At 56.9% G+C, this 27,517-nt stretch overlaps 4 protein-coding genes across 5 annotated transcripts in view; 3 read left to right on the top strand and 1 right to left on the bottom strand.

The window, feature by feature from the left end:
- Positions 1-30: 30 nt before the first annotated feature.
- Positions 31-6,407, bottom strand: KDELR3 (KDEL endoplasmic reticulum protein retention receptor 3). The gene is made up of 5 exons (XM_075428615.1): positions 5,955-6,407; positions 4,904-5,004; positions 4,141-4,299; positions 3,560-3,812; positions 31-820 (listed from the first exon to the last, which is right to left on the bottom strand). Exons 1-5 carry the CDS (start codon positions 6,043-6,045, stop codon positions 780-782), a joined length of 645 nt encoding a protein of 214 aa, XP_075284730.1. The 5' UTR covers positions 6,046-6,407; the 3' UTR covers positions 31-779.
- A 5,088-nt stretch (positions 6,408-11,495) lies between these two features.
- Positions 11,496-27,517, top strand: part of KCNJ4 (potassium inwardly rectifying channel subfamily J member 4) — a 33,313-nt gene continuing 17,291 nt past the window's right edge. For both annotated transcript variants that reach the window (XM_075428189.1, XM_075428190.1), the window contains exon 1: positions 11,496-11,878. The gene's annotated coding sequence lies outside the window, so the exon portion shown is untranslated. The remainder of the gene's footprint in view (positions 11,879-27,517) is intronic.
- On the top strand, positions 19,821-20,567 carry LOC142362322 (endosome-associated-trafficking regulator 1-like). Its single transcript, XM_075429548.1, has one exon. The coding sequence runs from the start codon at positions 19,821-19,823 to the stop codon at positions 20,565-20,567; it is 747 nt and encodes a 248-aa protein (XP_075285663.1).
- Positions 24,227-25,330, top strand: LOC142362170 (endosome-associated-trafficking regulator 1-like). Its single transcript, XM_075428219.1, has one exon. The coding sequence runs from the start codon at positions 24,227-24,229 to the stop codon at positions 25,328-25,330; it is 1,104 nt and encodes a 367-aa protein (XP_075284334.1).

Raw genomic sequence — 27,517 nt, 5'->3', positions numbered from 1 at the left:
TGGAGTGTAAAAATGTCTTTGCCCTTGTTCTTCCCAGTTCTTAAAGAAAAGTCAAATTCGAGGAGTTGGAAACACCTGTTGGCAACCCACTGAATTTTAATTGCAATGATCCCTGTTTGTAAAATACAGGGAACTGTCACTGAAAGTGAGTGAGCAGGGAGGACGTTTGGATCCCTGTGGAATTGGAAGAGTCGTGTCATTTGAAGGGAATGTATTTTTCATGAATGTTCTGGGACTCAAATAGGGTGGGGGTGAGGCAGAGTTAGCTTTCGGGAGGGTGTCACCTCATACAGAGTTAACATACTAGTTTGTAGCATCTGCTGCATCAGGTGTGGCCGTGTGTGAGATGGGTCAGTGGCCTTTGTATATGTTGTCAGACTTAATAGTACCATGTTCCCTTTGCCATAGGCACTTGTTAAAGGACTGAAGGACTAAAGGTAGTGACAGTTCTCCGTTAGGCTCCTTGTGCTGCCTCAGGGTCGAGGTGGAGGCGTGTTGAGAGGTAGATGCTGGGAAGAGCCAGGAGAGAGCAATTTGCACTACTTTGGTATTGGCCAGCACTACTTTACTAGCACCAAATTCAAGTAAGAAGAAATTAAAAAAAGAGGGAGAGTCTCGTACACATGAAAAGCGTGTCAGCTTTGCAGGCTTCGCTGTCTTCCTGGCACTGGAGTGAATCTCGGCTGAGCCATCCGTTAGTCAAAAAGGGCCAGGAAAGGAAAGCTGTGATCTTAAGAGCTTCATCTTCGGAATTTCTTGCGTTATCTGTGGAAATGTCTTCAAACAGGCATGGGAAGACTTAGCTTCTTTCCTTTGAGGACTGCGCAAAGAGAAAGAGAAGGTAGTGAAGGAACTCTGGGGAGTTAACTATTTCATTGCTTGAACATATCTTTTTTTTCTGAGCCAGATGGCAGGTTGCCAGGTTTGCAAACAACAGTGACATTACAGCTGTCGAATGGGCCTTCTCCTGGGCCTGCCCCACCTCACCTGATCTGCAGACTGGGGTGGGAGGCCTCTTGCAAATAGCAGGGGCCCACAGGCTTAGGTGAGGTGGGCGGACACGTGTCTGCCCTGGCTGGGTGGTGGGCAGCGGCATGGAGTCCAGCTGATGGCCTGGTGCTGGTGGTGTACCCTGGGGGTACAATACTCTAATGTCTTTGGTGCCAGAGGAAAGTGGCTGATAAACTACATGGTGTGACGGGGATTGTGCCAGGCTGGGGAAGCAGGCTGATGGGGACCTCATGGAGGTCAGCAACGGGCAATGCCATGTCCTGCCCCTGGGTTGGAACAACCCCATGCACCATTATGTGCTGGGAGCTGCCCAGCTGGAAAGTGGTCGGCAGAAAAGGTCCTGGGTGTGCTGGTGGACAAGTGGGGCAGGAGCCACCGGCATGTCCTCATGACAAAGTACGCAAACAGCCTCCTTCCTGAGCTGCCTTGCTGGCAGGTCAAGGGAGGTCCTTTCTGCTCAGCCTTGGTGAGGCCACAGCTGGAGCCACAGGACCAGCTCTGGACTCCCAGTAGAGGAGACAGGGACATACTGGAGCAAGTCCAGAAAGTCCACAACGACAGTTAAGGGACTGGAGCACCTGATGTAAGAGTACAGGCTGAGAGCTGAGGCTGCTCGGCCAGGAGTAGGCTGAGAGGGATCTTCTCCATGTGTATGAAGGCCTGATGGGGGGAGTAAAGGAGATGGATCCAGACTTGGCTTGGTGCTGCCCAGTGACAGGGCAAGGGGCGATGGGAAATTCCACTTCAACGTAAGAAAAAAGCTTTTCTAAAGTGAGGGTGGTCAGACACGGGCTCAGGTTGCTCAGAGGGGCTATGGTGTCTCCGTCCTGGAGATACTCAAACCTGACTGGACGGGACCTTGAACAACTTGCTGTAGGTGACCCTGCTGTGAGCAGGAGGGTGCATTAGATGTTCCCCCCCCGGGGCTCCCAGCCGTTCTGTGAAATACAAGCGTTTGGGAGCTGAAAGCTTCCTCGGAAGAGCTTTCAGGTCCTTGTGTTGAAACAGAAAAGAGCTCATCTAATTTTGAAAACAAGATAAAGAGAAGTTGTGTTCTATAAAAATCCCTTTACAATGCTTTGGTTTTGGGCTCTGAAGTCTTATTAAATACATTTCTTTATAGAACATACCTTTGCTTTTCTTGGCAGCATCACTACCCTTTTGTCTGAGCTCTTCTGTGTTAGAAATGTTTTGAAAAGATGGGGCTTTTTTTTCTTTTTCACAAGAGTGTGAGAGAGATGCAACCTGCTATAATATTGCTGGTTTTAATAAATGACTGCAAAGTATTTGCATATCTTCAGTCACCTTTTCTCCCTCATGATCCAGAACATTTGTGTAAAACAGAAAAAAAAAAAAGCAATTCTTTTCCTCCTGTGGTGTCCCAGGGAGAAATGTTTTTTCTTCTGCCTCCTGTGTCATCTAAATTTTGCAGTTTTATCACTAGCGATGTGAGACTGAAAGCCAGGGGTTGTTTTTTCCCCCCTTTGTTCTGCCATCCGCAACTACAAAGGGCGTGGATTTCTGACAAAACGCAGAAGAGCAGAGGACATGTGAATTGAGTGAAGCTATAATGGGAATTAGGTGGGGTTTTTTTTAAAAAAAAAAGGAATTGAATTGACGTGGAGCACCTTGATGGCAGTTTTACAAAGTACTTTTCTGGCACAGAAATGTTTTAATGACAGAAGGAAGTCTTAATGTGCCAAGGCCAGCCACCTGCTCAGTGCTCCTGTGGCCTCTCTGCCAGCAGGTACATCGCATGAGGCTACCAGAGATCCAGCCCTCGAAACACAAAGCGCCGGCCGTCACGGCTGCTTTTGGCAGGCTGATGGGGGAATGTGAAGGAAGGAGGAGGAAAATACTTGTGTGCTCAGCTAGATTTCATCAAATTCCATCTTCCTCGACAGAAAGGTGTTTTAAAGCATACATCAGCCTCAGCCAACCGTTGCATGCTCCGCCAAATTTATGCCCTTGGTGCGCTTGTTAGCTCTGGTACATAGCTGTTTAGCAAAGCACGGTGCTGAAGTGGAAGGGGCATCTGGTTTTGGGAGACAGAAAGGGGTGCCTTGTCCGTGCAGATGCCCATCTTCCTACAGAATCAGTTCCTGGGAACGTTACATCTTTTTCATCAAAAGTAGGCTTAATGATGTCTCCATATGCCTGCAGTTGCTTTCTCGGGTACATTGTCTGCCTATGGCTGGTTTTTTTTTCCCCTCAAAGTTTTTTTGTGTGATTCGCAATCTTTCAAAATGTACGTAGAATTGAATATACCTCGGCTACTGACTTCCCAAGGTGGGGTTAAGCCAGGCTTAGCTCTGGTTTAGCTTCTGCTTTCTTTCATGTGCCTGCCTAGAGCTTTGTGAGCAGAGACGCCCACTTGCTTTCAACAGGTACTTTCTTTTTAAACTGGGTTTTAGGTGGACAGTGTGCATCACAAATAGAGCAAAGAATAAAGTCATGTGAGGATTAATGCAGGACGAGCTGCAGCTCCACTGTCTGTTGCAAGAGTGCGAAATTAAAGTTTCGGATTTAAACCAACCCCTTTACCTACCTTTGGTAACGTAGAGATAGAAGAAGTCGCAGTAGAAGATGGTTTGCACCACCCCGGAAACAACAGCGATCTGGTCGTAGAAATTCTCCGTGTAGTAGCGCCAGACCCAGTTGGCAATGTAGAGAGCACGGTAGAGGCCCAGGAAAAAAAGGTAGTGAGTCGTGATGGTCTCTGCTTCTCCCGTCTTGCTGATCATGAAGAGCTGAGGAAGGATAGCCACAGACTCCAGGTAGATGGAGAAGGTCCAGAGTATCTGTGAGGTACAAAAGGAAGGCAGTGGAGAGCCCTGGTGCTGGTTAACACGTGTCAAGAGCCAAAGCTTTTCATTTGGCGGAGCACCGATGCGTGAGCGGGATGAGCAGTGCTGCTGGAGTTGGGGAAAATGAGACTGCTGGGCTGAGGCTGAGAGAAGACAGCGCTGAGCTGCTCTGTAGATGGGGTCGTCTTCAAGGCCCGCCAGCCTTGCCTTTCCTGCCTGCTTTTGCTGTTAAAAATCTCGACTATTCGATGGGCTGCTAACTGTGGTGCCTGGTGCCAGGCTGCTGCTTCCCCTCCCCTTCCCTGCCTCGGGTTTTCCTTACCTCCAAGGGGGTGAAGCTGTGGTTCTCCAGAAACGACAGGCCTGTGACAGGGACCAGCAGGAACTCAAGGCGAAAGGAGTCGTTCTCGCTGTCAAACGTTTTTCGGAATTTCACGTAGATCATGTACACGGTGATGTAGGCACATATCAAAAAAATGACCTGGGGGAGGAAAGGGAAAAGGCAAGACCTTACCTGCCATTATACCTTCCGTGCTTGAAGAGAGGACGGCTTTGCTAAAGGCAAGATCTTTTAACCCAGTTCTGGTGGGGCTGTGCCAGGGTGAGATAGTGGCGAGTGATTTTTCTGCGTTGGCTTGTAGATTGACATCTGCTGGAGATACTCCAGTGGTCACCTAAAGATTGCTCCACCATGAGGATCACACTTGCTTGAGCCCTCTAGGGCTCTGTGTGAAGAGGTTGGCTTAGTGGCAGCTGCCTGTTGATGCTCCTGCTGTGCAAGGACACCCAGGCTTGACTCATGGCATCTTGTTCTGGTTTGGTGGTACTAAATGTGGTTGGCTCAGCTTGCCCAGTGACTGTGGCAAGGGGTTTTTTTGGTCAATGGAGGGCCGGTGACACCAAAGGAAGCATCTCCATCCACCCTTCCTGCGTGTAACCCCCTGTAGTGTTGGTGACGGGTGAAGAAGATGGAATTGCTCCTTCTTCCCTCTGGCTGAAAAACTTTAGTGACCACGTACCCTTGCCTCCCTGAGAAACCATGGCAAGCTGAGGGGAACTCTGCCTCCATGCTGCGCTCTCCTTACCTTCATCACGGTATTATAGACAGAGATGAAGGTGGTGAACAGGTCCAGATAGCGGGTTGTGAAGACAAGGGCGAAAAGAATCTGACTCTTCCCAGAGATTCCTGGATGGCAGGAAGAAGAAAAGAAGGTGAGGCAGATGAGAGGAAAGGCCCTTGGGATGGTGGTTTCCCCTTACGCTTTCTTTGGAAGTGGTTGTGTGTAGGCATTTTGCTTTGTGAGGCTGGTCGGGCATGTAGGTGCTGTGCTAGCTCCAGACCTACCCCAGGACTGGCTGGAGTCTCCCGGGTAACAGGGCTGGCTCCTGCTGATGCCCCTGAGCTATGTCCCGGCTCGTAGGCACCGGTGCTCGGTGGGCACATTCACCATTTTGCCCAATTCCATCCTTACCCTCATCAAAATGCCTTTCCCTTCCCTCCCTCGCCCCCTTCGCCTGCCTGCCTCGTGGGGATGTGACATCTGCAGGAGCAGGGACCAGCCCAGGGACGCGGATGGAGCTTCGGCACAGCTGGCGGGGACAGGCGGACAGACCCACCCATTTCTCTGCTGGTGATAGTGGTCGTGGTGGTGCAGCCTCGTGCCAGCCTCTCTTGGGGAGGAAACCGTGATCTCTGGGCAAAGTCCTCCTGCGGGAAGCCACTGCCCCGATTTCCTCGCCCAGGGACGGGGCAGCCGCTGATTCCTGCCCGCCTGCTGCCAGGACCTCCGGCCAGAAGCAGCTTTCTCTCCAGGTCATCGCTTTTGGTGCTGCCACAACTTTTCGTGCTCGTTTTCCACCTCCCTCCAGCCTTGCTGCCCTCCCCTTTGCTTCAGCACCCCAACACCTACCCGAGGCCGTGCACCTTGCCACATCACATCCTTCCAACGCAGCCTTCTCCTTCTGGCAGGGAGACTGCCCAGAGAAGGGTGACTTCCCTCCAAGAGCCCACTGGGGAGGGCCACCAGCTTGCATGGGGTGTTACTAGTCTTTTCGGCACCCATTTCACTTGCACCCCTCCCTGTGCTGCCCTCCGAGTAGGGCCCCCCTCCTTCCCCGGGGCGTGGGACCACTCACCGGCACAGGACTTGGACTTCTGGATCTTCAGCAGGAGGATGATGATGGCCAGCAAGTGGGAGACATCCCCCAGGATGCGGAAGACGTTCATGGTGCCGGGGGGGCTCCTCCGGGGCGAAGGGAGCAGCGCGGGGAGGGCAAGGGCAGGGAGCTTTTTCCCTCTGGAGCCTCAGCCGAGCCAACGCTCTCCTCCAGCTCAGCTGTCCTCTTTGCCCAGTGTGGAGCCCTCTCTTCTGGTGGAGAGAAGTTCAGGCTCCCCTCTGCCCTGGTCACAGGCGCCTTTCCCCTGCCAGGCGCTCAAGCCGGACGTCTCCCTTGCTTTACTTTTCCCCCAAGTGGATTTTCTCTCTCCTCCCCCCCAGGGCCTTCCTCTCCCGGCTCCAGGCCGAAAGTTGGGGCTTGTCCCCTGGCGAGCCCCGGGATGAGCCTGCTGAGCAGCCCCAAAGCCAGCGCTGGATGACGGTGACGTGGCTCCTGCCCGGCCGGGGAGGAGAGAGAGAGAGAGGAGGGGGCAGAGGCGGGAATAGCTGAGCTAGTTTTCCCTTTTTCTTTTTTTTCCCCTTCCTCTTTTTTTCTTCCCCAACTTGTCTCAAGTTACACGCGGAAGTGGCGTTGCAGGGGAAAAGGCAGAGGGAAAGGGATCTCCATCCTCTGGCCTTGAGGATGCGCGCTCCGGCGAGCGACCGGCTTTCCAGGGACGCTCTCCATGGGTGCGGTGACCTCCGTCCTGCTCCCAGCTGGCAGCCTCCTGCCCTCTGCCCTTCCTGCCTCCAGCACCTTCTCCCCCGCACTCCGCCTTGTCTCCTCCAGCAAACAAAGAAGCGGGGAGAGAGATCTGAATTATCGGGCCACCGCGGCTCAACGTCACACCCCACACCAGGCGACCCTGCCTTCGGGTGTCCCGGCTGGAGCCGTGCGGATCCCAGAGCCCAGCCGCGGAGGAAAGAAAAGATCCTCCCAGGGGCTGGTTTGAAAAGAACTTTGCTGCAAATGTTAATCCTGGATTCCCCACCGGTGGATTACAGACAGCGTGACACACGCAGTGCGTGAAGGCAGTGCGTAGGTACTGCCGTTTTTATAGACTTAACAGAAAGGAGCTGAGTAGCGATGGTTGTAAAGTTTTAACAGATTGAGAAGCAGCCCTGGGTGACCAGGCTGGCTGGGACAAACCTTCTCCTCGCAGCAGCGGTTACACAGGGAGGTCTCGTGGCAGTGGTGAGGGGACCTCCCCATCGAGACAGGGCCGTTAGATATTCCTCAGCTAATCGCTAATATGGAGCTGCTTTAACGAACCAAACGGATGCTTTAATTTGTCATCCCGCCCCCCTGCAAGTCACATCTGGCCGTGGGTCTAATTTGCGTGACCCTGCCTGTGGCCAGCTCTGGCTGCTGCCCTCCCTGTCCCCAGCCATCTCCCCCGCGTCTCCCTCCATCGGCATGTCCTTATGGGCTCGCTTGGAGTAAAATCCTTAATGATTAAAGTGTAAAAATATTATTCCCGGTGCTCACTGAGAGGACTAACAAGTCTATTAGCAGCACCAGATTCCTTTCTGAATATATTTGCATACATTTCCTCCCTGCCCATTAGGCTGGCTGCCGTGTTTTCCCTCTCTGCCGCTCCAGCACCTGCCACACCAGGCTTTTCCAGCCGCTTTCCCAGGCTGGGCTGGAGAACACCCGCTCGGCCCCGTGGAACAGGAGAGGACCCTGCCCGTCCCTGCCAGGGCATGGCGGCAGTGGTCGGTGCGGTGGGACAACAGCAGGTTAGACCGAAGGAGCCCACCGGCAAAGGAGCGACGGAGCAGGGACTGGCAATTTATAAGTCAGGCTGTGATCGGGTTTCCAGCTGTCAGAGCGGAGCCGCCCGGGGTTTCAGCAGGACTCTGCAAGGCCACCCAGGTGCTGGTGAAAGCCAAGCCCCAGCTCCAGTGACCCAGCAGGTCCCCGGTGGCCCAGCAGGTCCCCAGCATCCCAGGTCCTTTCGTAGGTGGGCAGAGAGAGGTTTGAGCCATGGAGCGAGTCTGTGAGGTTCAGGGGGAAGGAACAGATTCAGGTTCCTCTCTTCCAGCAGGTCACCTTCCAAGCTCCAGGGGTGCGATGTCTGAGAGCCCTCGTCATCCTCCAATCCCTCTGCTCCTCTTCGCAGCTTCTGGTCCCACCCCAGGGGATGAAGCCTCCTGCGGAGAGGCGAGACTGTTGTGGGCGGCAAAGGTTTATTCTTTTCATCTTGCGCCTTCCCAAGAAGAGCTGACCCCAAACCATGGTGTTATCTCCTGCTGTGCCACCAGGAACCACCAGCTGATGTGACCATCAGAGGGAATTCACAGGAGCAGCCCAGCTGGTGGGGCTGGCGTCTCCCCATGGGACATCCCCGTGCGGCACACAGCAGGGCCATGGGAATGCTGCCGGTGGGGCGAGGGGCACCCGGGCGCTTCCAGAAGGAAAAACTGGCACATGAAGTGGGAGCAAGTAAAAATAAACCTTCCCTCCTCCCTCCCTGCCACAACACCAAGCGCCTTGCACCGGGTGTCTCCCTGCCTCCCGAAATAATGCTGGGTGCTGCCACTGCCCCACACGGTGATGCTCTCTCCATGCCTCCCGTTTCCATGGCAACCGCAAGGAATGTCGCCAGGGTGACAGGGAGGCGAACGAGCTGGGATTTGGCATTAAAAACGGGAATTTGGGGTTGTTGGGTTTCTTTTTCTTTTTTTTTTTCCCTGCTTCAGTTCTATTTTTGGGTTTCCCTCTGCCTTCATTGGTCTGGGAGGCTCCTTCTCCTGCAGAGCCCCCGGGCCAGCCGGCAGCATCTCCGTCGAGGGCCCTTCTCCACCTCCGCCTGTCCTGCAAGGTGATGGCGATGGCAGGAGGAGCACGGCAAAGAGGGTTTACTTCTCACTAGAACGGCTGTCCCCTGCCACCGGGAAGACTTCTGTGCTTTCCCTCAATTTCTGCTGCGGGCCGGGTCTCAGGCCGCATCCAGCCCCCCCCAGGATGGCGGGCAGCCCCCAGGATTCATCCCAGAGCAGACCCGGAGAGGGAAGTCGTTCAGCATCCCTGGAGGGGCCAGGGAATGCGGGGCAGGGTGAGCACCGTGGGCCACCTCCATCCCTCGCCACCTCTGTCCCCGTGACAAGCACAGCTCGGCCACGGCAGTCCTGGAGCGCTGGGGACAGAAACAGGACCGTCAGAGGAGGATGGCAGAGGGAGCCTGGCAGGTGCTCAGGAGTCCACAACTGCATTGTCTGGATTAAACACTCAAAGTCAGACCTGCCCAGGGCAGAGAGAGAGGGCTCGAGGGCTCCTGCTGGCTTCACGCAGGGAAGTGGGACCATAGGTGTCCAAGCACGAGATGCTGGCACGGTGGTTGTGCTTGTCTTCAACTCCAGGGGTCAGGCCATGCTTGCTCACCTTCCCAGGAGCTCTTGCTCCCCCCCTCCACCCGTCTCCATCCATCCCTCCATCCCTTCCTTCACCCCTCAGTCCCCCTCCATCCATCCCTCTACCCACCCTCCCATCCCTCCCTCCATCCACCCCTCCATCCATCCTTCCATCCACCCCTCTATCCCTCTACTAACCCCTCCACCCTTCCATCCCTCCATCCCTCTGCCTCCCCCATCCCCACAGCAGCATCGGGAAAGGTTGGCGGAGTGGGGCTATTTTTGGGAGCGTCTCCCTGGCAACGGCTGCCACCACCGTCTGTGGTGGCTTTTCCATAGGTGCTAAAATATTCCACGCTTCTTATTAAAGACGGTGCCGGTGGAGACGGGCGGGGGTGGCGAGTGTGAGCCACCCCGCTGCCGGGGCCGGTGGGCCTGGGGCGGCCGGGGCAGGGCACCCCGGGGGCACAAGGACAGCGAGGGGCTGGTGGCATCCTCGCTGCAACGTCTCCATGTCCCTCCTGATGGTCCTGGCCGTGCCACCTGCCTCTTGGCCGTGCCAGGGTGCTGCACCATGCACGAGGCGCAGCTGCTCATCCTCTTGCTGCCCAGGCGGAGGGAAGCACGGCGACGTCTCGGAGGGGAGCAAAAAGCAGAGAGGTGAAACCCAACCTGAAGCCGAGGGGGCTGCAGGGGTGCGTAGGTGCCTGGCAGCTTCTCCCACCCCAGGAAGAAACAAGATGTCTCAGCAGCATCTTCATCCCTTTGCGGCATGGAGGGGAAAGGCCTGTTGCAGTGCCACGGGCACGCTTTGCCGTGGGGCACCCGTGCAGCTCCCAGCCAGTGGCCCTTGGGAAGCAGCCCCACGGGCCCTGGGGACAGGGCTTTTGGGAAAGTCAGTCCCCCCTGAACCCGAACACGGTCCCCGCAGAGATGGTGGCAGAGGGGATGGAGGGAGCAGGCTGGCCCTGCTCCATCCAAGAGCTGCGGCTCCTCGGGACCCCCCCATTCGCGCGGTGCGGAGCAGCCGTGGGGGGCCGGGGCCAGCTGGCCGATGCGGGAGGCTGCCGTGGTCCCCGCTTGCAGCTGCTCATCTGCATGGAGAGCTGCTGAAAATGCCCTCTGCTGCCCCCGGGGTGGCTTTGCCAGGTGAGAGCGGGCTGTGCTCGCCATGCCGGCACCTGCCGATGCCACGGGGGACAGCGGTCCCCACAGCGTGTTGTGCAGGGGGGCATCCCTTGTGCCAGGGGATCTTGGGATGATTTTGGGAGGGAGGGTGGTGATCGTTGCAGGATTGGGACCCAGAGGACACTCAAAAAGTGGTTTTTTATCTTTTTTGACTTGCCAGCACAGGCTTTAACACTGGGGCCGGCTGATGCGACACCGAGATGGAAACCATGCCCATGGACCCCACCGGCCTGGCATGGGGCTGTCCCCGGGAGCCCGTGCCTGCAGCCGCTGCCTGTGGGGTCAGGGCTCTCTCCAGCCTCCGACCTCACTGCTGCAGGGTGCCTTCCCACCAAGAAGTGACCCCTTCTAAGCCCCTGAGATGCTGCTGGCCATGGAGATCCAGGGGAGGTTTCTACGTCAAGTTTCCTGCCAGGGAGTCCGGGAACCATCCTGGAGCCCCGAGGACCGGTCCCTCCTTGTTGGCGCTCCCATCGCTGGCATCGCCTGTCCCAGCAGGACAGCCCCAGCCCCGCAGGGTGGGGAGCCTGGGCCGGGGATGCGAGGACGTGATGCCCCGTGCTAAACACTCTGCACGTGCCGGGAGAGCCTGGCCCTTCCTCAGCGCGAGGTGTCAGCCCAGCACCCCAAACCCAGCTGGGGAAAACCCCCCCGGCAGTGGATATCTCAGCCCCTTTCGGCTTCGCCTCCCCAGGGGCACCCGGCGTCCCCGCCATCCCCTTCCTGCCGCCGATGGTTGCACTCTTGTCTCCCCCATGGTAGCTCCGCAGCGGTGCCTCCGCGGCTCTGAGCTCACACGCGAGGATGGGCTAAAGTAGCGGAAAGCTGTTGGATCCTACCACAGAGTTACTGACTTCTCAGCTATAGACTGCATAGCAATCAGCGAGGGGGAGAGGCAGCCAGGGAACGGGAGCGGAGCGCAGAGGGAGGAAGAGTGGAAGGGAGAGGGGGGATTTAGGGGACCAGAGCAGAGAGGCAGCGGGGGGCAGAGGTGAATAACGCCAGGGAAGGAGGGGGAGACCTGAACCCGTCGCCGAGCTGCGAAGGCACATCGGCGCTCCGTGGGATGGACGCTCCCGGGAGCGAAAAATTCTGAGGAGAGGCAGAGGCAGGAGGACAGCGCTGGCGTGGGCAGGGCAGAGTTAGGAGAGGAGCAGGTCACGGTGGAGAAGTAGCTCCTCAGGGAGGGTGGAAATAAGCCCCAAGCCAGAGGCCAGCGAGGGCTGCAGAGGGACCTTCCTGATTTCTCCGGTCCAGCTGAGACGTTTCATGGTGAGATGGAGAAACCGGCCGCTTTCCCCTTCCTCTGATGTTGGCTCGGCACGGCTGGAGGAGGCGGCAGCCCTCAGCAGGACCCGGGTAAGAGGCGGTGCCGGGGCGCGCTGCTCCCTTCACCGGCACCAGACCGGGAGGGGTTGTTTTTTTTTAACTTAGGAAAATAACGATTGTTTCATCTGTGCTCGCTCTGAGGAACAGCTATAAATATAACTTAGGGAGAGATGCGTGGCTTCATGTGAGCGTGCCAGTGAATAATAAAGTTGCCTGTGTACATGGCGTATCCACATACGGCTACTGGGGCGGCCGCGGGCCGAGGGCAGGGGTACGTACCTGCCCGTAAACCTCCCCAGCTTCCCTCCCCACCCCTCGTCACCCTGACCGCGGTCGCTTTGCAGGTAACTTCTTCGGGTTTTTGGCTTCCCGTGTTTCCTTAGCACCTTCTCGCCCGGGGCTGGGTCTTGCTCTCCTTTCATTTCTCCTGCTCCACGTGGGTGATGGTCCCAGCTGGTTTCCGGAGGAGAACAGAGCTGGAGACATGTTCTCCAAGCACTCAGGCGCAACCGGGGCTGAAGTGGCCATGTCGGCTCTCCCGCTGCCGGTGGAGCTTTTCGAGCTCCAGCCCTCCCCCATCTCCCTGGCCTTCCAGCTCTTCTGGTCCCAGCGTGGCTGATCCTGCTGGTGGTGGGCCAGCATCCCCCAGATAGGCACAGTGCAAAGGGTCTTCTGGGTACGGGGTTTGGGTGAAGGAGCTCAGGAGGAAGCCATGAGTAAAATGCCAGAGAAACTCTGCCTTTGCATCCTGTTGGCAAGGCCGGCATCCCCGCTGGGGTGGGAGCAGGTAGGGAGGTTTACATGGTGCAGGCAGGTCACCTTGGACATCCCTGGTGTCATCTTCAGCCCCCAATGCCCTCCCTCTTGGGCAAATTGCCTGGAGACAACTGAATCCCTCTGCCAAGAGCGTGGAGTTTCCCATCCCCAGCATCCAGCCCTGGCTCCATCCGTGGCAAAGCAAATGGCGGCTCCAGGGCCTCTCCCTTCTCCCCTTCCTCTCTTCAGGGGGTGTGCTGTGAAGGGCAGATGGAGACAGCATACGCAGGGAAGCGTGGTGGAGGTGACATGGCTCCAAGACCACCCTTAGCCCCCGCTTTGTGCCCTCTTCGGCTTCTTGGGAGAAGGTGTCTGCAGGAGGTGGGAGGTGTGAAGAGGGACCCAGGGCTTGGGGTCACCAGGAGCCTGGGAAGGGATGGGGGGGGGTGCACAGGGAGCACGTCTTGCCAGAGACATGGGGCCATGCCCCCTCTCCACTCGCCATCGGAAGTGGTACCCACAGATGCCTGAGTCACCCCAGCACGTGGCCACCCCTGCTCGTAGCAAACAATAATAATAAGCACAGGGGGAGTATGTGCCTTACGAGGGAAACATGAGCCTGGTGGGGACCGGAGGTGGCGGGGAAGAGGAGGGGTGGTGAGGATGGCCGCGGACAGGATGAGCTGGAGAAGGTGGATCTGGAGGGAAGTGGGGCTCCCTCTCTTCCACCTTTCCCCTTTTCCATCCCTCCCTCTCCTCGGGTGCCAAGACTGAGCACCACGACGTGCGGCGCTGGCAGGGGGTGGCAGCGGTCCTTGCCCCTCATGGCTCCCCGCCATGGTTTCAAGGAAAGCGGTAAGCGAGGAGGTGGCCATGGAAAGGCAGAGTTATCTGGTAGGACGGGTCTCCACTGGCCCCTCCAGCCACTTGGCCACCCCAAGCTCGGCTGCCGGGCACCACCCTGGGAGCAGCTGCGTTCCTGGGGTGCTGTCATCGGCGAGAGGGTGCCAGCGTGGGGGAGCAGGACATGGGGATGGATTCCTGCGCCCACCGCGCTCTGACATCAGTGCAGACACAGAGCGGAGTGGTTAATGGCAATCCGCCCTCAGCAAGTTCCCCCTGTCCTGTCTCGTTGCTGCACTGGGTTAGCTTAACCCGACAGCGCGGCTGGGGATCAATAGATGGATGCTCGCGTCTTAGCGGTCGATCCCCTGCTCGCACGCGTGGCTCCCCAGCCTCCCGCCGGCGCTCGTTTTTCTGTGAATGGCAAGGACCGAGCGAAGCTGTCTGCACTTGCCTCGCAGCGCTGCGAAACCACGTCGGGCTAGATTTGTGTTCCTCAACGGCGCTGCTCCTGTACCCCTTACCGGGGTGGAGGGGCCTCACGTGGAGCCCTTGGAGGTGCCTGCACTGATTTTCTTCCCCAGACAAGGTGGCTTAACCAGTGATGGTCGGTTTTGAAGCCCCTGCTCGGGAGAGATGCTTATGCTCTGGCAGTGAGGGGCTCGGGACAGGCAGGGGCTGCCTTTGAGCCGGTTCTTGTCCTCAGACCTCCCAGGCTTGTTCCCCAGCAGCGAAGGTGGTGCCGTGGCCCCAGCAGACGAGGGATGGGAGCCGGCTGCAGTGCGACCCTATCCCGACCTCCATGCCTGTCCTCTCGGGAGCCTGGTGGCAGGCAGCTTGCCTGCAGTTTCGGGATTCACCCGCCGCTGCATCTGGGGAGGAGATGCTGCCTGGGGCTGGCACCAGCCACTCCGGCACGGCATCTGGCTGGAGATGAGGGAGCAGAGGACGGAGGACGAGGTACCGCTCTGCCCGCGTCTGTACCAGCCTCTGCCACCATGGCGGCGGGCCTGCCCCTCGCAATCTGGACGGCTGTTTTATTTCTATGGCAACATTTCTCCCAAAACGTTTCAGAGGGAGCCTGGTGCTGTGTGAAAATGAGAGAGGCAGCGTCCCCCACTCTGTCCCCTGAGAAAGGCTCGGAGAGCAGACCCTGACACCTCTCCTGCCTCCCTCCTCACCTCCCTTCCTCTTTCCCTCCACGGCGAGCAGCACCAGCACTGGTGCCGTGAGCTGCCGGCATCGTCCCGTCTGCCTCTCTGCTGCCGGTTCTCCCTTCCCCTGCCTTCATCTCTGCTCCCCTATAGAGGAGGGTAAAGCAGCCCTATAGCCCCATGAGAGCTGCACAGATTGGCCCGCCAGCAGCACGGTGAGTGCAGGGGCTGAAGGGCACCAGGGATCCCGGAGGCTGGCTGGGCAGGCGCTTCATCCCTCTGAAAAGCTCGATGGCATTACGGAGAGGCGGTGCCTGCCACGGGACTATACCCAGCGGCCCCAGAAGTCCTCTCCTCTCCCATCTCCGTCGCTCCCGCTCCCAAGAAAGAGCTTCGTGTCTGAGTGGAGGCGACCGGGCAGAAGCTGCAGGCGGTGCCGGGTGCTGGCGCAGGTGAGCAGGCAGGGCGCAGCGGGAGCGAGCATCGCAGCCCGGAGGAGTAGGGCTATGGTAGGACCCGTAACGATGGCGTGGGGGATATCGCAGGTGCAGCAGACTGCAAACACGGCTGCCGTGTCCTGCTTTGCACTGCTCTGCCCCTGTGCCCGAGCCTGTCTGTGCTGGCAGCCCCAGATGATCCTCCGTGCCGGGGGCATTGGGCAGTGCTTTGGCTTGATGTCTTTCAGGTGCATTTGTTTAATGGGTCTGAGCAAGCTGCAGGAACACAAGTCAGCAGACTTGTAGAGAAACAGTCGATCAGCTCTCTGCAGGAGTGCGGTTTTTACCTGGGACGCTCCCTCAGCTCTGCTTCTGGTGTCTAGCAGGCATGACCGAAAGGGGAGAAGCTGGGACCGCCTCGGGAGGCTGATGGCTCCGCTGGGCACCTTGTTAGAGTAGCAACAAGGGGTTTGGGGGGAAATTTTTTTTCCCTATTGCTGATGGTGTAGCGCTGAGCATCCAGGCCAGGCTGGGAACTCAGCCCTGGTGCAGCAACCGGGTGCGGAGCAGCGGCTGCGGGCTCTCTCGACTGGGGGCTGGGTGCAGAGCAGGCTTTGCCCTGGCTGTTGCTCGCCCTTTGCTGCTGTCACTGTTGTTGTCATCGCTCATAGCCCATTTGCAGGCGCCTGCCTTGCCAGGGGCTTTGCAGAGGCACCGGCAGACCATCCCTGCTCTGTCAGGAGTGCGACGGCAGCGGGCAGGCAGGTGATGCTGGCCACCCTTACCTCCCTTTCCCTGCGCACCGATAACGATCCTTGTCCCCAGCTAGCTGAAAGCCATCGAGAGGCCGCCTGTGGGCAGCCCTCCTGTCCAGGCCAGCACAGGCTCAGGAGGGGCTCTGTGCTGGAGAGATGCCGAGGCACAGGGACGCTGCCAGGGATGGCAATTTGGCAAGGCTCCCACAGGGTAGGATGCTCAGCAAGGGCCACTCTGGGGGTGGGGGACAGAGGAGATGCCCATTTCGCTGGTGTAGTCATGTTGGGAAGCTGGAGGAGGCAACCAGAGCACACCGTGGCCGTCCAGGACGTGGGGACCTCGGGAACACCCCAGCGCCTTCATTTTTTCAGCTCTTGAGGGCTTTGCATGAACCCTTCAGGGTCTAGCCTGTGGTTTCGGCAGGACAGCTGCTGGGGCAGGCGTCAGCCCCAGCGCATCCTTGGGACCAGATGGCACACAGTCTGCGCCCCGGCTGCCACGAAAGCCCAGCTCCTTTTTGGCCAAGAACACCACTCAGGGAAGGCTGGGGGCCTTCTGAGCATTTCATTTTCCCTGTGATGCCAGCCATGAAAAATAACACACCCACCTATCTCACTCGACAAGAAAAAGCGGGGACTTCTCCCCAGCCACCACCCCAGCAGCATCCTCTCCTTACGTTCCTGCCCCCAGCCCCTGCCTCTTGTCCCCCCAGCCCCGTTTTGGCCGGAGGAGAGCGGGTGAGCGCCCGTGCCCATCCCAGCAGCCCTGCAGTGGGGTCCCCCTGCTCTCGGCTGGGATCCCAGGGAGCGGGCGGCCTTTATTCCCAGCTGATGCGGCTGGAGTGGGGATTGCTAGGGTGGTGTGGGAGCAGGCAGGAGGTGATGCTGTCACCTTTCCGTGCCTCTTCCCGACTTTGTCATCCCGGGGACCTTTGTGCAGATCCCATTTTTATCTGTGTTTTCTCCCTCTCTCTCTTTCTCTCCTTCTCTCTTGCTTTCTTCTCTCCCCCTCCCGTCAGTATGTGGGCTGATCACTGCTCAAACTTTTAATTCAGATGGTAATTGGAATAATAATACGGGCAGAATCCTTCTGGCTCCGTTGCTGCAGCTGGCTTCAGGGAGCTATGAATAGCTCTGAGTCACACACTGAGATGGTTTAACTTCAAATCATTTTGTTTTGTTTTCATATTACCCATCCCCAGGCTCCAGGGCTTCACAGGGGGGAAAAATATACATCCCCCCCCTCTACTCCACCACAAAATATAAACCAGGCACAGGCATGTTAATAAATTCCTCTTCTGGAGAGAGAAACCGGTCAGCGGATCGTGCCTTGTGGGGCAGATGGGGACTGTTGGCACTTACTCAATCTATTTATAATTATTGAACGAAAAGGCAGAAGTGTGTATATAAAAATGGTATAGAGTTGATTACAGCTTCCTCCCCTCACCTTCCATATGTCACTTGCCTTTTTAATATGGTAAAGCTTTCCCGCACGGTGACTTGTGGCTTCACGCGCATTTGTCCAGCGCCTAGCACCCAGCCCTGCCGGCACGGAGGAGCGAAAGCTGGGCCACTGCCTCTTGCAGCGAGACAGCCCCAAGGCACCGAGCTGCCCCGTGAGCCCCGGCATGAACTCTGGGAGTATTTGTGAGGAAGAGGATACGGGATGGAGTTACAAAGAGGATGGAGGGGACAAACTGAATGCTGTGGGTCTGCGAGGCTCTGCGAAAAGCCAAAGGGGTCCCCTCTCTGCTGCAGATCTTTCCGCCCTGCGTCTCCAAGAGGCAAGAAGACGTCTGCCCTGTTGTCACTGTGCCTGAGCTGGCAGGACGGGGCTGTGGATGCTGATCTCAAAACCAGGCAGCGCTACGCAGCCGGTAAGAGGACTAAAGGCACGAAGTAGGGTGCAGCCAGTGGCTGCAGTATTGACCACAGACAAGAGGGAAGCATTTGCCAGACGACTCCAGATAAAGCAAAGACGAAGAGTGTAAAAATACCCTGGGATTTTTCCATCGTTGTCGTTCGTGGTGTACGTCCCAGAGCACCAGATACGGTTGTTATAAAAAGAGAAGTGGGGGAGTGCTTCTGCATGGACTTTTCTGTTTCATGAGACTCTTCCACTGCAAATTTAAGGAAGGATTGTCGAATATGATCTGCTCTGGCAGGGGCTGGAGAAAGCCTGGGATGTGTGAGGCGCTGCACCGTGTACTGGGATGGAGTGATGGAGGCACTTGTACCAGCACCGTGCGCCCTGGCATGATTATTAGCCTGCAGATCCATTGGACAGCGATGGCAGCAGCCCGGCCCCATGCGTCTGCTCGGGGTCAGAGCGTGGGCTGGTGCAACGACTTGTGCTGCTGGAGCATGGTGTCACCCAGGAAGGCGGGGATGACTGCAGCATGGTGGCAGCCCTGGCATCGCTCAATCTTGGGTGCAGGGGGGAAAAAGCGATTGGGAGGGAGGGAAGGGCAGCCCAGGCTGCAGCCTGGAGGTGGCTGTTGGCCCCTGGAGACCCACCTGGCTGACAGCTTTGACCATGCAAGACAGCGGCTGCGATGGCCACGCTGCAGCAGGTTCCCAAATTGCTGGGGGACTTCCTCAGGCGGTGAAATACGTGGACGTTCATGTATGGTGGAGACAGGGCAGCAGAGGGATGGAGAGGCGTCTCTCCGGACCGCAGCCTTCTGCCTAGCATCTCCTGGGGTGTCCCATGCTGCACCCACCCATGCGGTTTCATCCCATTCCCCAGGAGTCACTGCTGACCCCCTGGCTTCCCCCTCCACGTGTGGGTCCCAGGAGGCACAGCAAGCTCCAAGAAAGGTCCTCAGGCATGCTCCAGGATTCACATCTCTGTCCTCGGCCAGGCTTTCCTCCCCCTGGTCTGTGTGACAGGCAGCTGCCTGTTTGGGACGTGAATGTCACCCCCTTTTGCTGGAGGCATCTCTGATCCTTCCCCCTTCATCCCATTCATGTTTCAGGTTTCCAAGGAGCAATGGGACCATTTTGCAGCCACTTGAAATGAGTTTGCCTAGGGTTCAGGCTGCTGGCACAGCCCCTGGCCTTGCTGAGCTGGGTTGTCAGTGGTGGCACTGGGCTACCAGCTGCTGAGGAGGGACAGTGGCTACCTCACCTCCCGGCTTGGCATCGATGGCAGTCCGCAGCCCAGGGCTTCTCGCCTGCCTGTCTTTCCCATGGCGGCACCGCGCGCTGTGGGGGTGTGTTGGGGTGGAAGTGGTAAATGGGTTTATTTTCGTTCGTCTTCTGGCTCGTGCCGCTCCGCGTTTGTGGTGCCCGGTATTACTAACGCTTTGCTGCGCCAGCTGGCAGCAGGGTATGAATCAGATGGGCAGTACCACGGCATGGATCTCTTGCTGGATGGCCGGCTCGGAGCCATGCCTCTGGCCAAAGCGCTGCTGATGTCCGCTGCCTAAGCCCAGGGTGAGCACCAAAACGCCAGTGGCTTGATCTTGCTGCTGGAGATGTCTTGGTAGACTGTGGGGCAGGGTTGCCCTCCTTGCCCCACGCTGCCTGCCCGGGGCTGGCCGGTCTCTGTCCCCCCTGCACACTGGAGGTCTCAAATGGCTTCCTGAGCTCATCTCTGCCTACTGGCAGCACCCCCGGGCTGGGGTCAGGTCTGCAGGCACGAGGATCCAGATTATCCTCCTATTGCCAGAAAAGAACATTGGCATTTGATTGGTTCCTCCCCTCCCTCCACCCCGGTCACAGCCTCACAGCAGGCGATGTCATGCGATGACATCACAGACCTCAGGGATTCCTGTTCTGCCCACAGAGGTGCCTGGTCCTCCTCTCCGCTCACTCCCGAACGCCCTGGTGATCGAAGTGGAGGGATTTCGGAGACTGCCTCTTCCCCCACGAGCGTTGCTGAGGCTGCGGAGGTTGGCACACTGCTTGTCAGTGTCACCTGCCTGCGTGACCCCGGGCTCCAGGAGGGTAATTGGGATCCTCCTGCTTGCTGCAGCCCAAATCGTCCTGAAAAATGGCGTGGCTGCTTGTCATCTCTGGGTCAATGGAGAGGGTCTGCCTAGAATCTCAAGGCCTGGAAGATGATCATGACGATGAGGACTACGATGAACCCAGCTACTTCTGCCTCCCTGCACGTCGTCCACCACAGTGCAAGAGCCATGACAGCTTGGGGATGGACGCCTTTGCGCCATGGGAACATGCCAGCGACCCTTATCTGGGGCACTCAGAGTGCACCAGGGGAGGAGAGTCCCACATGCTGCCCGAGGAGGTCACTGAGGACAGGGAGTTCCCGTCCCTGCAGATGACCGACGACGTGCTCAGGGACAAGATCGCCATGCTCAGGAAGTTGATCAAGAGCATGCAGGGCTCCTTGGAGAGCCAGGCATGCACGGTGCGGAGGCTGGAGAGGCAGCTGAAGGCCAGCCTGGCTAAACAGGAGAGGGAAGTCCAAGAGCTCCAGTCCTTTGCCCAGCGGACTGAGTGGAGTCTCCAGCTAATGACCCAGCGGGCTCTGGAGGCAGAAAGCAACGTGGAGAAGCTGAAGCAGGAGGTCTCCATTCTCCAGCAAGAGCTGGAGAGCTCCAAGGTGGAGAACGAAAACCTGAGAGCGGGCCAAACCACCAACCTGGGGCCAGTGAAGCACAACATAGATTTCACCGTGCAAAGCCTCCACAAGATAATACTGGGCGCAACCTGGTCCATCGGACAGCTCGCCTCTGGACTGCAGTCGCTGCATTTTCTTGCTGACGTCCTCCAATCTACCGGCAAAATTTCCGAAGACGAAGCCTGAAAAGAGCCGTGAAATCAATTCTGTGCGGGTCCTACAGATGAATATATGGACCGAGACCACTGATCTCCCACGACAACCTGTATTAAAACCATTTGCTCTCACGTGCTCGAATGTGTGCGTTCTGATGCATGGCTTTTACTCTTCATAGCTATACTTTTCTTGTGATGAAGTACAAATTGAAGAGAGTGATGTAGTTTGAGCTGCTGATGCTCTGTTCTGGCACTGCAGAGCCAGCAGCCAATGTTTCCCAGGCTCTGAGCTGCAAGGTCCAGCCGTGGTGGGCTCTGCGTAAGAGGCTGTGCCACAGCTGCGGCTGACTTGAGCTGCCGTGTTGGAGCCAGGAGGAAGCACAGCAGCACGGGACGCAGCGCTCTTCAACAGTGTGCCCATCCCTTTCCATAGCTGTACCAGCGAGAACCAGCGATGAGCAAATCCCTTGCATTTCATCTGCTTCTTTTGCCCCTTCTTGGTGGGGTGGGGAAGGGGAGGAGCAGAGATCCAGGTGCTGCTGCACATGGTTTCAGTGAGCAGAAGCTCCTTAGGGCCTCCTACCTCTTTTTCTGCAGCTGGCCACCACCTGGGCGAGAAATCCAAAGTCTAGAGGTTGTGCACCTGTTCCTGCAGCTGGGTAAAGGGGGGTGGTGGTGGTCAAAAACCTTGAGGGAGTTGTGAAGTTTCCGCACGTGTGAGCTGCGGCAGTGCCTTTCCTCCGCGGTCGGTGTCAGTGCGGGCTAAGGATGCGTTTGGCTTAGCCGGGCTGGCTAAGGAAGGCGCTGGCTGGAGAGGATGCCCTTCCTCTCCTGGCTGGAGCTGGCGTGGGGGGTATACCTAAACCGCCTGCCTTTGTCACCCCCGAAAGACCTGTGAGACCCTGCAGTCCAAACTCGCCATGTAATCACTGAAGATGGGTCTCAGCCTTATCCTAGCAGGGTCATCTGTGGGCATGAAGTGACCTTTCTTCACAGTACCAGAGAACAGTTTGGGTTGGAAGGGACCTTGTAGATCATCTGGTTCCAGCCCCCCTTACCGTGGGCAGGGACACCTTCCACCAGACCAGGCTGTTCAAAGCCCCATCCAGCCTGGCCGTGAACACTTCCACGGAGGGGGCAGCCACAGCTTCTCTGGGCAACCTTCAGATGCACAAAACGGTCATCGCAGAAACTACTAACAACTTCTTTATCACGTGGTCATCCCTCAACCTTTCTGATGAATTTAGGTTACTGACCCCCGTTTTCTGACCCCAGCTTTACAACAACATTTCCTGTATCTGGCCAAACTGCGCCTGGCTTGGATGCTATAGGGTGGTGAGGGGGTGGGTGCTGGCAGAGTTCAGTGCCAAAGTGCTTTTTCCGGATGGGAATTTTTAGGCAGCTGTTCACTTTGACCTCTATGTGGTGAGCTGTGGGCTACAAGGTTGCTGTCTTCCCCTGGTCTCCTAACATCCTTCGTCTGAACAGCCATGTTTGTGTTGCCACAGATCTTGAACTGCCTCAGTAACCTTGGTCTCTGGAGGAGAGGCTGCTGCTTAATCTTCATCCCAGACATGACACTGGCAGTGCTTGCACATCACAGGTGATGTCTGGAGCTCCTTGCTTGCTGCTTTCTAGTCTGTGCTCCGAACTGGGGAAAGCTGGTGGTCGCCCTTAGCCACATGAAGCCCTGTTCTGCAACACTGATGATGGGACAAGGATGCTTCTCACCAGCTTTTCCGTCCCAGACAGCATCACTTGCTGTTCCAGTCTCCTGTCCATGCATGACCACTTGCAAGCAGCTCTAAACCTTGGATTTGACCCCAAAAATCCTTGGATTTGTCCCAGATGTGGCAGCCACCGGTTGCTCATCGCTGAGGCTGGGAGGAAGCAAACTAAGTGGCTCCGTCTGCGTCCTGCGCTGCGCACTGGCTGCTGAAATCCAAAGGTTACAGTGCAGGATTAGCGTGGGTGTACAAAGCCCTTCCTAATCTGTGAGTCATTCCCCCCTCACTGCATTTCACTTCCCAGCAGCTCTGGACAGGCGGGATGGGTTGGCTCTTGAGTCTTCGGCTTCCCCCTTCCTCAGGTTGGGGAGGAACGGGTCAGGACGTAACATCTCAGCATGGATTCACCAAGGGGAAATCATGCCTGACCTAACTGATAGCTTTCTACGATGGCATGACTGGCTGGGTAGATGAGGGGAGAGCCATGGATGTTGTCTGCCTAGACTTCAGCAAGGCTTTCGACACGGTTTCCCTTAACATCCTCCTAGGGAAGCCCAGGAAGTGTGGGCTGGATGAGTGGTCAGTGAGATGGATTGAGAACTGGCTGAATGGCAGAACTCAGAGGGTTGCTATCAGCGGCGCTGAGTCTAGTTGGAGGCCGGTAACTCGTGTTGTCACCCAGGGGTCAGTACTGGGCCCAGTCTTGTTTAACTTCTTCATCAATGACCTGGATGAAGAGTTAGAGTGTACCCTCAGCAAGTTTGCTGATGACACCAAACTGGGAGGAGTGGTAGATACACCAGAAGGCTGTGCTGCCTTTCAGCGTGACCTGGACAGGCTGGAAAGATGGGCAGAGAGGAAGCTGATGAGGTTCAACAAGGGCAAGTGCAGGGTCCTGCACCTGGGGAGGAACAACCCCATGCATCAGTACAGGCTTGGGGCGGACCTGCTGGCGAGCAGCTCTGTGGAGAGGGACCTGGGTGTCCTGGTGGACGACAGGTTGACCATGAGTCAGCAGTGTGGGCTGGCTGCCAAGAAAGCAAATGGGGTCCTAGGATGCATTAGGAGGACTGTGGCCAGCAGGTCGAGGGAGGTTCTCCTTCCCCTCTACACCGCCCTAGTGAGGCCTCATCTGGAGTACTGTGTCCAGTTCTGGGCTCCCCACTTCAAGAGAGATGAGGAGCTACTGGAGAGTGTCCAGCGGAGGGCTACGAGGATGGGGAGGGGACTGGAGCACATCTCCTATGAGGAGAGGCTGAGGGAGCTGGGCTTGTTCAGCCTGAAAAGAGAAGGCTGCGAGGGGACCTAATATATGCTTATAAACATCTCAAGGGTGGGTGTCAGGAGGATGGGGCCAAACTCTTTTCAGTGGTGCCCAGCGACAGGACAAGGGGCAATGAGCACAAACTGAAGCACAGGAAGTTCCGTCTGAACACGAGGAAGAACTTCTTCCCTCTGAGGGTGATGGAGCACTGGAACAGGCTGCCCAGGGAGGTTGTGGAGTCTCCTTCTCTGGAGATATTCAAGACCTGCCTGGACGTGGTCCTGTGCGGCCTGCTCTGGGTGACCCTGCTTTGGCAGGGGGGTTGGACTAGATGACCCACAGAGGTCCCTTCCAACCCCGAACATTCTGTGATTCTGTGATTCTGTGATTTGATTGGTTCCTGCCCTCCCCCTCCCCCCCGGTCACAGCCTCACAGCAGGCGATGTCATGCGATGACATCACAGACCTCAGGGATTCCTGTTCTGCCCACAGAGGTGCCTGGTCCTCCTCTCCGCTCACTCCCGAACGCCCTGGTGATCGAAGTGGAGGGATTTCGGAGACTGCCTCTTCCCCCACGAGCGTTGCTGAGGCTGCGGAGGTTGGCACACTGCTTGTCAGTGTCACCTGCCTGCGTGACCCCGGGCTCCAGGAAGGTAATTGGGATCCTCCTGCTTGCTGCAGCCCAAATCGTCCTGAAAGATGGCGTGGCTGCTTGTCATCTCTGGGTCAATGGAGAGGGTCTGCCCAGAATCTCAAGGCCTGGAAGATGATCATGACGATGAGGACTACGATGAACCCAGCTATTTCTGCCTCCCTGCACGTCGTCCACCACCGTGCAAGAGCCATGACAGCTTAGGTGACAGTCAGGTGGAAGATCTGGGGGAATCCATCTCATTTTCCCCAAATGCCAGGCACGCCTACATATTGAAAGACGAAGCAGTGAAAAATAGAATAGATGCCAAGAGATTGGCCAAGCATGCACTGGAGCTTGAGGAGGAAGCTCAGGATGTTCAGGAACCATTTTACAAAGACAAGGAAACGCCTGACAGCTTGTCTGAAGATGAGGACCACAGCCGGACCTGTCACCTTCGTACGCACCAGAGGTTGCACGTTCTCCGAACCGCAAGTATGGCACCGTGTGGCTCCGATGACTCTTTCCAGCGCAGCGTGGGCAAGCACTTGGGGATGGACGCCTTTGCACCATGGGAACATGCCAGCGACCCTTATCTGGGGCACTCAGAGTGCACCAGGGGAGGAGAGTCCCACATGCTGCCCGAGCAGGCCACTGAGGACAGGGAGTTCCCGTCCCTGCAGCTGACCGACGACGTGCTCAGGGAGGAGAACGCTGTGCTCAGGAAGGTGATCAAGAGCATGCAGGGCTCCTTGGAGAGCCAGGCATGCACGGTGCGGAGGCTGGAGAGGCAGCTGAAGGCCAGCCTGGCTAAACAGGAGAGGGAAGTCCAAGAGCTCCAGTCCTTTGCCCAGCGGACTGAGTGGAGTCTCCAGCTAATGACCCAGCGGGCTCTGGAGGCAGAAAGCAACATGGAGAAGCTGAAGCAGGAGGTCTCCATTCTCCAGCAAGAGCTGGAGAGCTCCAAGGTGGAGAACGAAAACCTGAGAGCGGGCCAAACCACCAACCTGGGGCCAGTGAAGCACAACATAGATTTCACCGTGCAAAGCCTCCACAAGATAATACTGGGCGCAACCTGGTCCATCGGACAGCTCGCCTCTGGACTGCAGTCGCTGCATTTTCTTGCTGACGTCCTCCAATCTACCGGCAAAATTTCCGAAGACGAAGCCTGAAAAGAGCCCTGAAATCAATTCTGTGCGGGTCCTACAGATGAATATATGGACCGAGACCACTGATCTCCCACGACAACCTGTATTAAAACCATTTGCTCTCACGTGCTCGAATGTGTGCGTTCTGATGCATGGCTTTTACTCTTCATAGCTATACTTTTCTTGTGATGAAGTACAAATTGAAGAGAGTGATGTAGTTTGAGCTGCTGATGCTCTGTTCTGGCACTGCAGAGCCAGCAGCCAATGTTTCCCAGGCTCTGAGCTGCAAGGTCCAGCCGTGGTGGGCTCTGCGTAAGAGGCTGTGCCACAGCTGCGGCTGACTTGAGCTGCCGTGTTGGAGCCAGGAGGAAGCACAGCAGCACGGGACGCAGCGCTCTTCAACAGTGTGCCCATCCCTTTCCATAGCTGTACCAGCGAGAACCAGCGATGAGCAAATCCCTTGCATTTCATCTGCTTCTTTTGCCCCTTCTTGGTGGGGTGGGGAAGGGGAGGAGCAGAGATCCGGGTGCTGCTGCACATGGTTTCAGTGAGCAGAAGCTTCCTTAGGTCCTCCTACCTCTTTTTCTGCAGCTGGCCACCACCTGGGCCAGAAATCCAAAGTCTAGAGGTTGTGCACCTGTTCCTGCAGCTGGGTAAAGGGGGGCGGTGGTGGTCAAAAAGCTTGAGGGAGTTGTGAAGTTTCCGCACGTGTGAGCTGCGGCAGTGCCTTTCCTCCGCGGTCGGTGTCAGTGCGGGCTAAGGATGCGTTTGGCTTAGCCGGGCTGGCTAAGGAAGGCGCTGGCTGGAGAGGATGCCCTTCCTCTCCTGGCTGGAGCTGGCGTGGGGGGGTATACCTAAACCGCCTGCCTTTGTCACCCCCGAAAGTCCTGTGAGACCCTGCAGTCCAAACTCGCCATGTAATCACTGAAGATGGGTCTCAGCCTTATCCTAGCAGGGTCATCTGTGGGCATGAAGTGACCTTTCTTCACAGTACCACAGAACCAGAGAACAGTTTGGGTTGGAAGGGACCTTGTAGATCATCTGGTTCCAGCCCCCCTACCGTGGGCAGGGACACCTTCCACCAGACCAGGCTGTTCAAAGCCCCATCCAGCCTGGCCGTGAACACTTCCACGGAGGGGGCAGCCACAGCTTCTCTGGGCAACCTTCAGATGCACAAAACGGTCATCGCAGAAACTACTAACAACTTCTTTATCACGTGGTCATCCCTCAACCTTTCTGATGAATTTAGGTTACTGACCCCCGTTTTCTGACCCCAGCTTTACAACAACATTTCCTGTATCTGGCCAAACTGCGCCTGGCTTGGATGCTATAGGGTGGTGAGGGGGTGGGTGCTGGCAGAGTTCAGTGCCAAAGTGCTTTTTCCGGATGGGAATTTTTAGGCAGCTGTTCACTTTGACCTCTATGTGGTGAGTTGTGGGCTACAAGGTTGCTGTCTTCCCCTGGTCTCCTAACATCCTTCGTCTGAACAGCCATGTTTGTGTTGCCACAGATCTTGAACTGCCTCAGTAACCTTGGTCTCTGGAGGAGAGGCTGCTGCTTAATCTTCATCCCAGACATGACACTGGCAGTGCTTGCACATCACAGGTGATGTTTGGAGCTCCTTGCTTGCTGCTTTCTAGTCTGTGCTCCGAACTGGGGAAAGCTGATGGTCGCCCTTAGCCACGTGAAGCCCTGTTCTGCAACACTGATGATGGGACAAGGATGCTTCTCACCAGCTTTTCCGTCCCAGACAACATCACTTGCTGTTCCAGTCTCCTGTCCATGCATGACCACTTGCAAGCAGCTCTAAACCTTGGATTTGACCCCAAAAATCCTTGGATTTGTCCCAGATGTGGCAGCCACCGGTTGCTCATCGCTGAGGCTGGGAGGAAGCAAACTAAGTGGCTCCGTCTGCGTCCTGCGCTGCGCACTGGCTGCTGAAATCCAAAGGTTACAGTGCAGGATTAGCGTGGGTGTACAAAGCCCTTCCTAATCTGTGAGTCATTCCCCCCTCACTGCATTTCACTTCCCAGCAGCTCTGGACAGGCGGGATGGGTTGGCTCTTGAGTCTTCGGCTTCCCCCTTCCTCAGGTTGGGGAGGAACGGGTCAGGACGTAACATCTCAGCATGGATTCACCAAGGGGAAATCATGCCTGACCAAACTGTTAGATTTCTACAATGGCATGACTGGCTGGGTAGATGAGGGGAGAG

This window comes from Opisthocomus hoazin, chromosome 8 (genome assembly GCF_030867145.1).
Source record: "Opisthocomus hoazin isolate bOpiHoa1 chromosome 8, bOpiHoa1.hap1, whole genome shotgun sequence".
NCBI classification, from domain to species: Eukaryota; Metazoa; Chordata; class Aves; order Opisthocomiformes; family Opisthocomidae; genus Opisthocomus; species Opisthocomus hoazin.
This window is presented reverse-complemented; position numbering and strand designations above follow the sequence as displayed.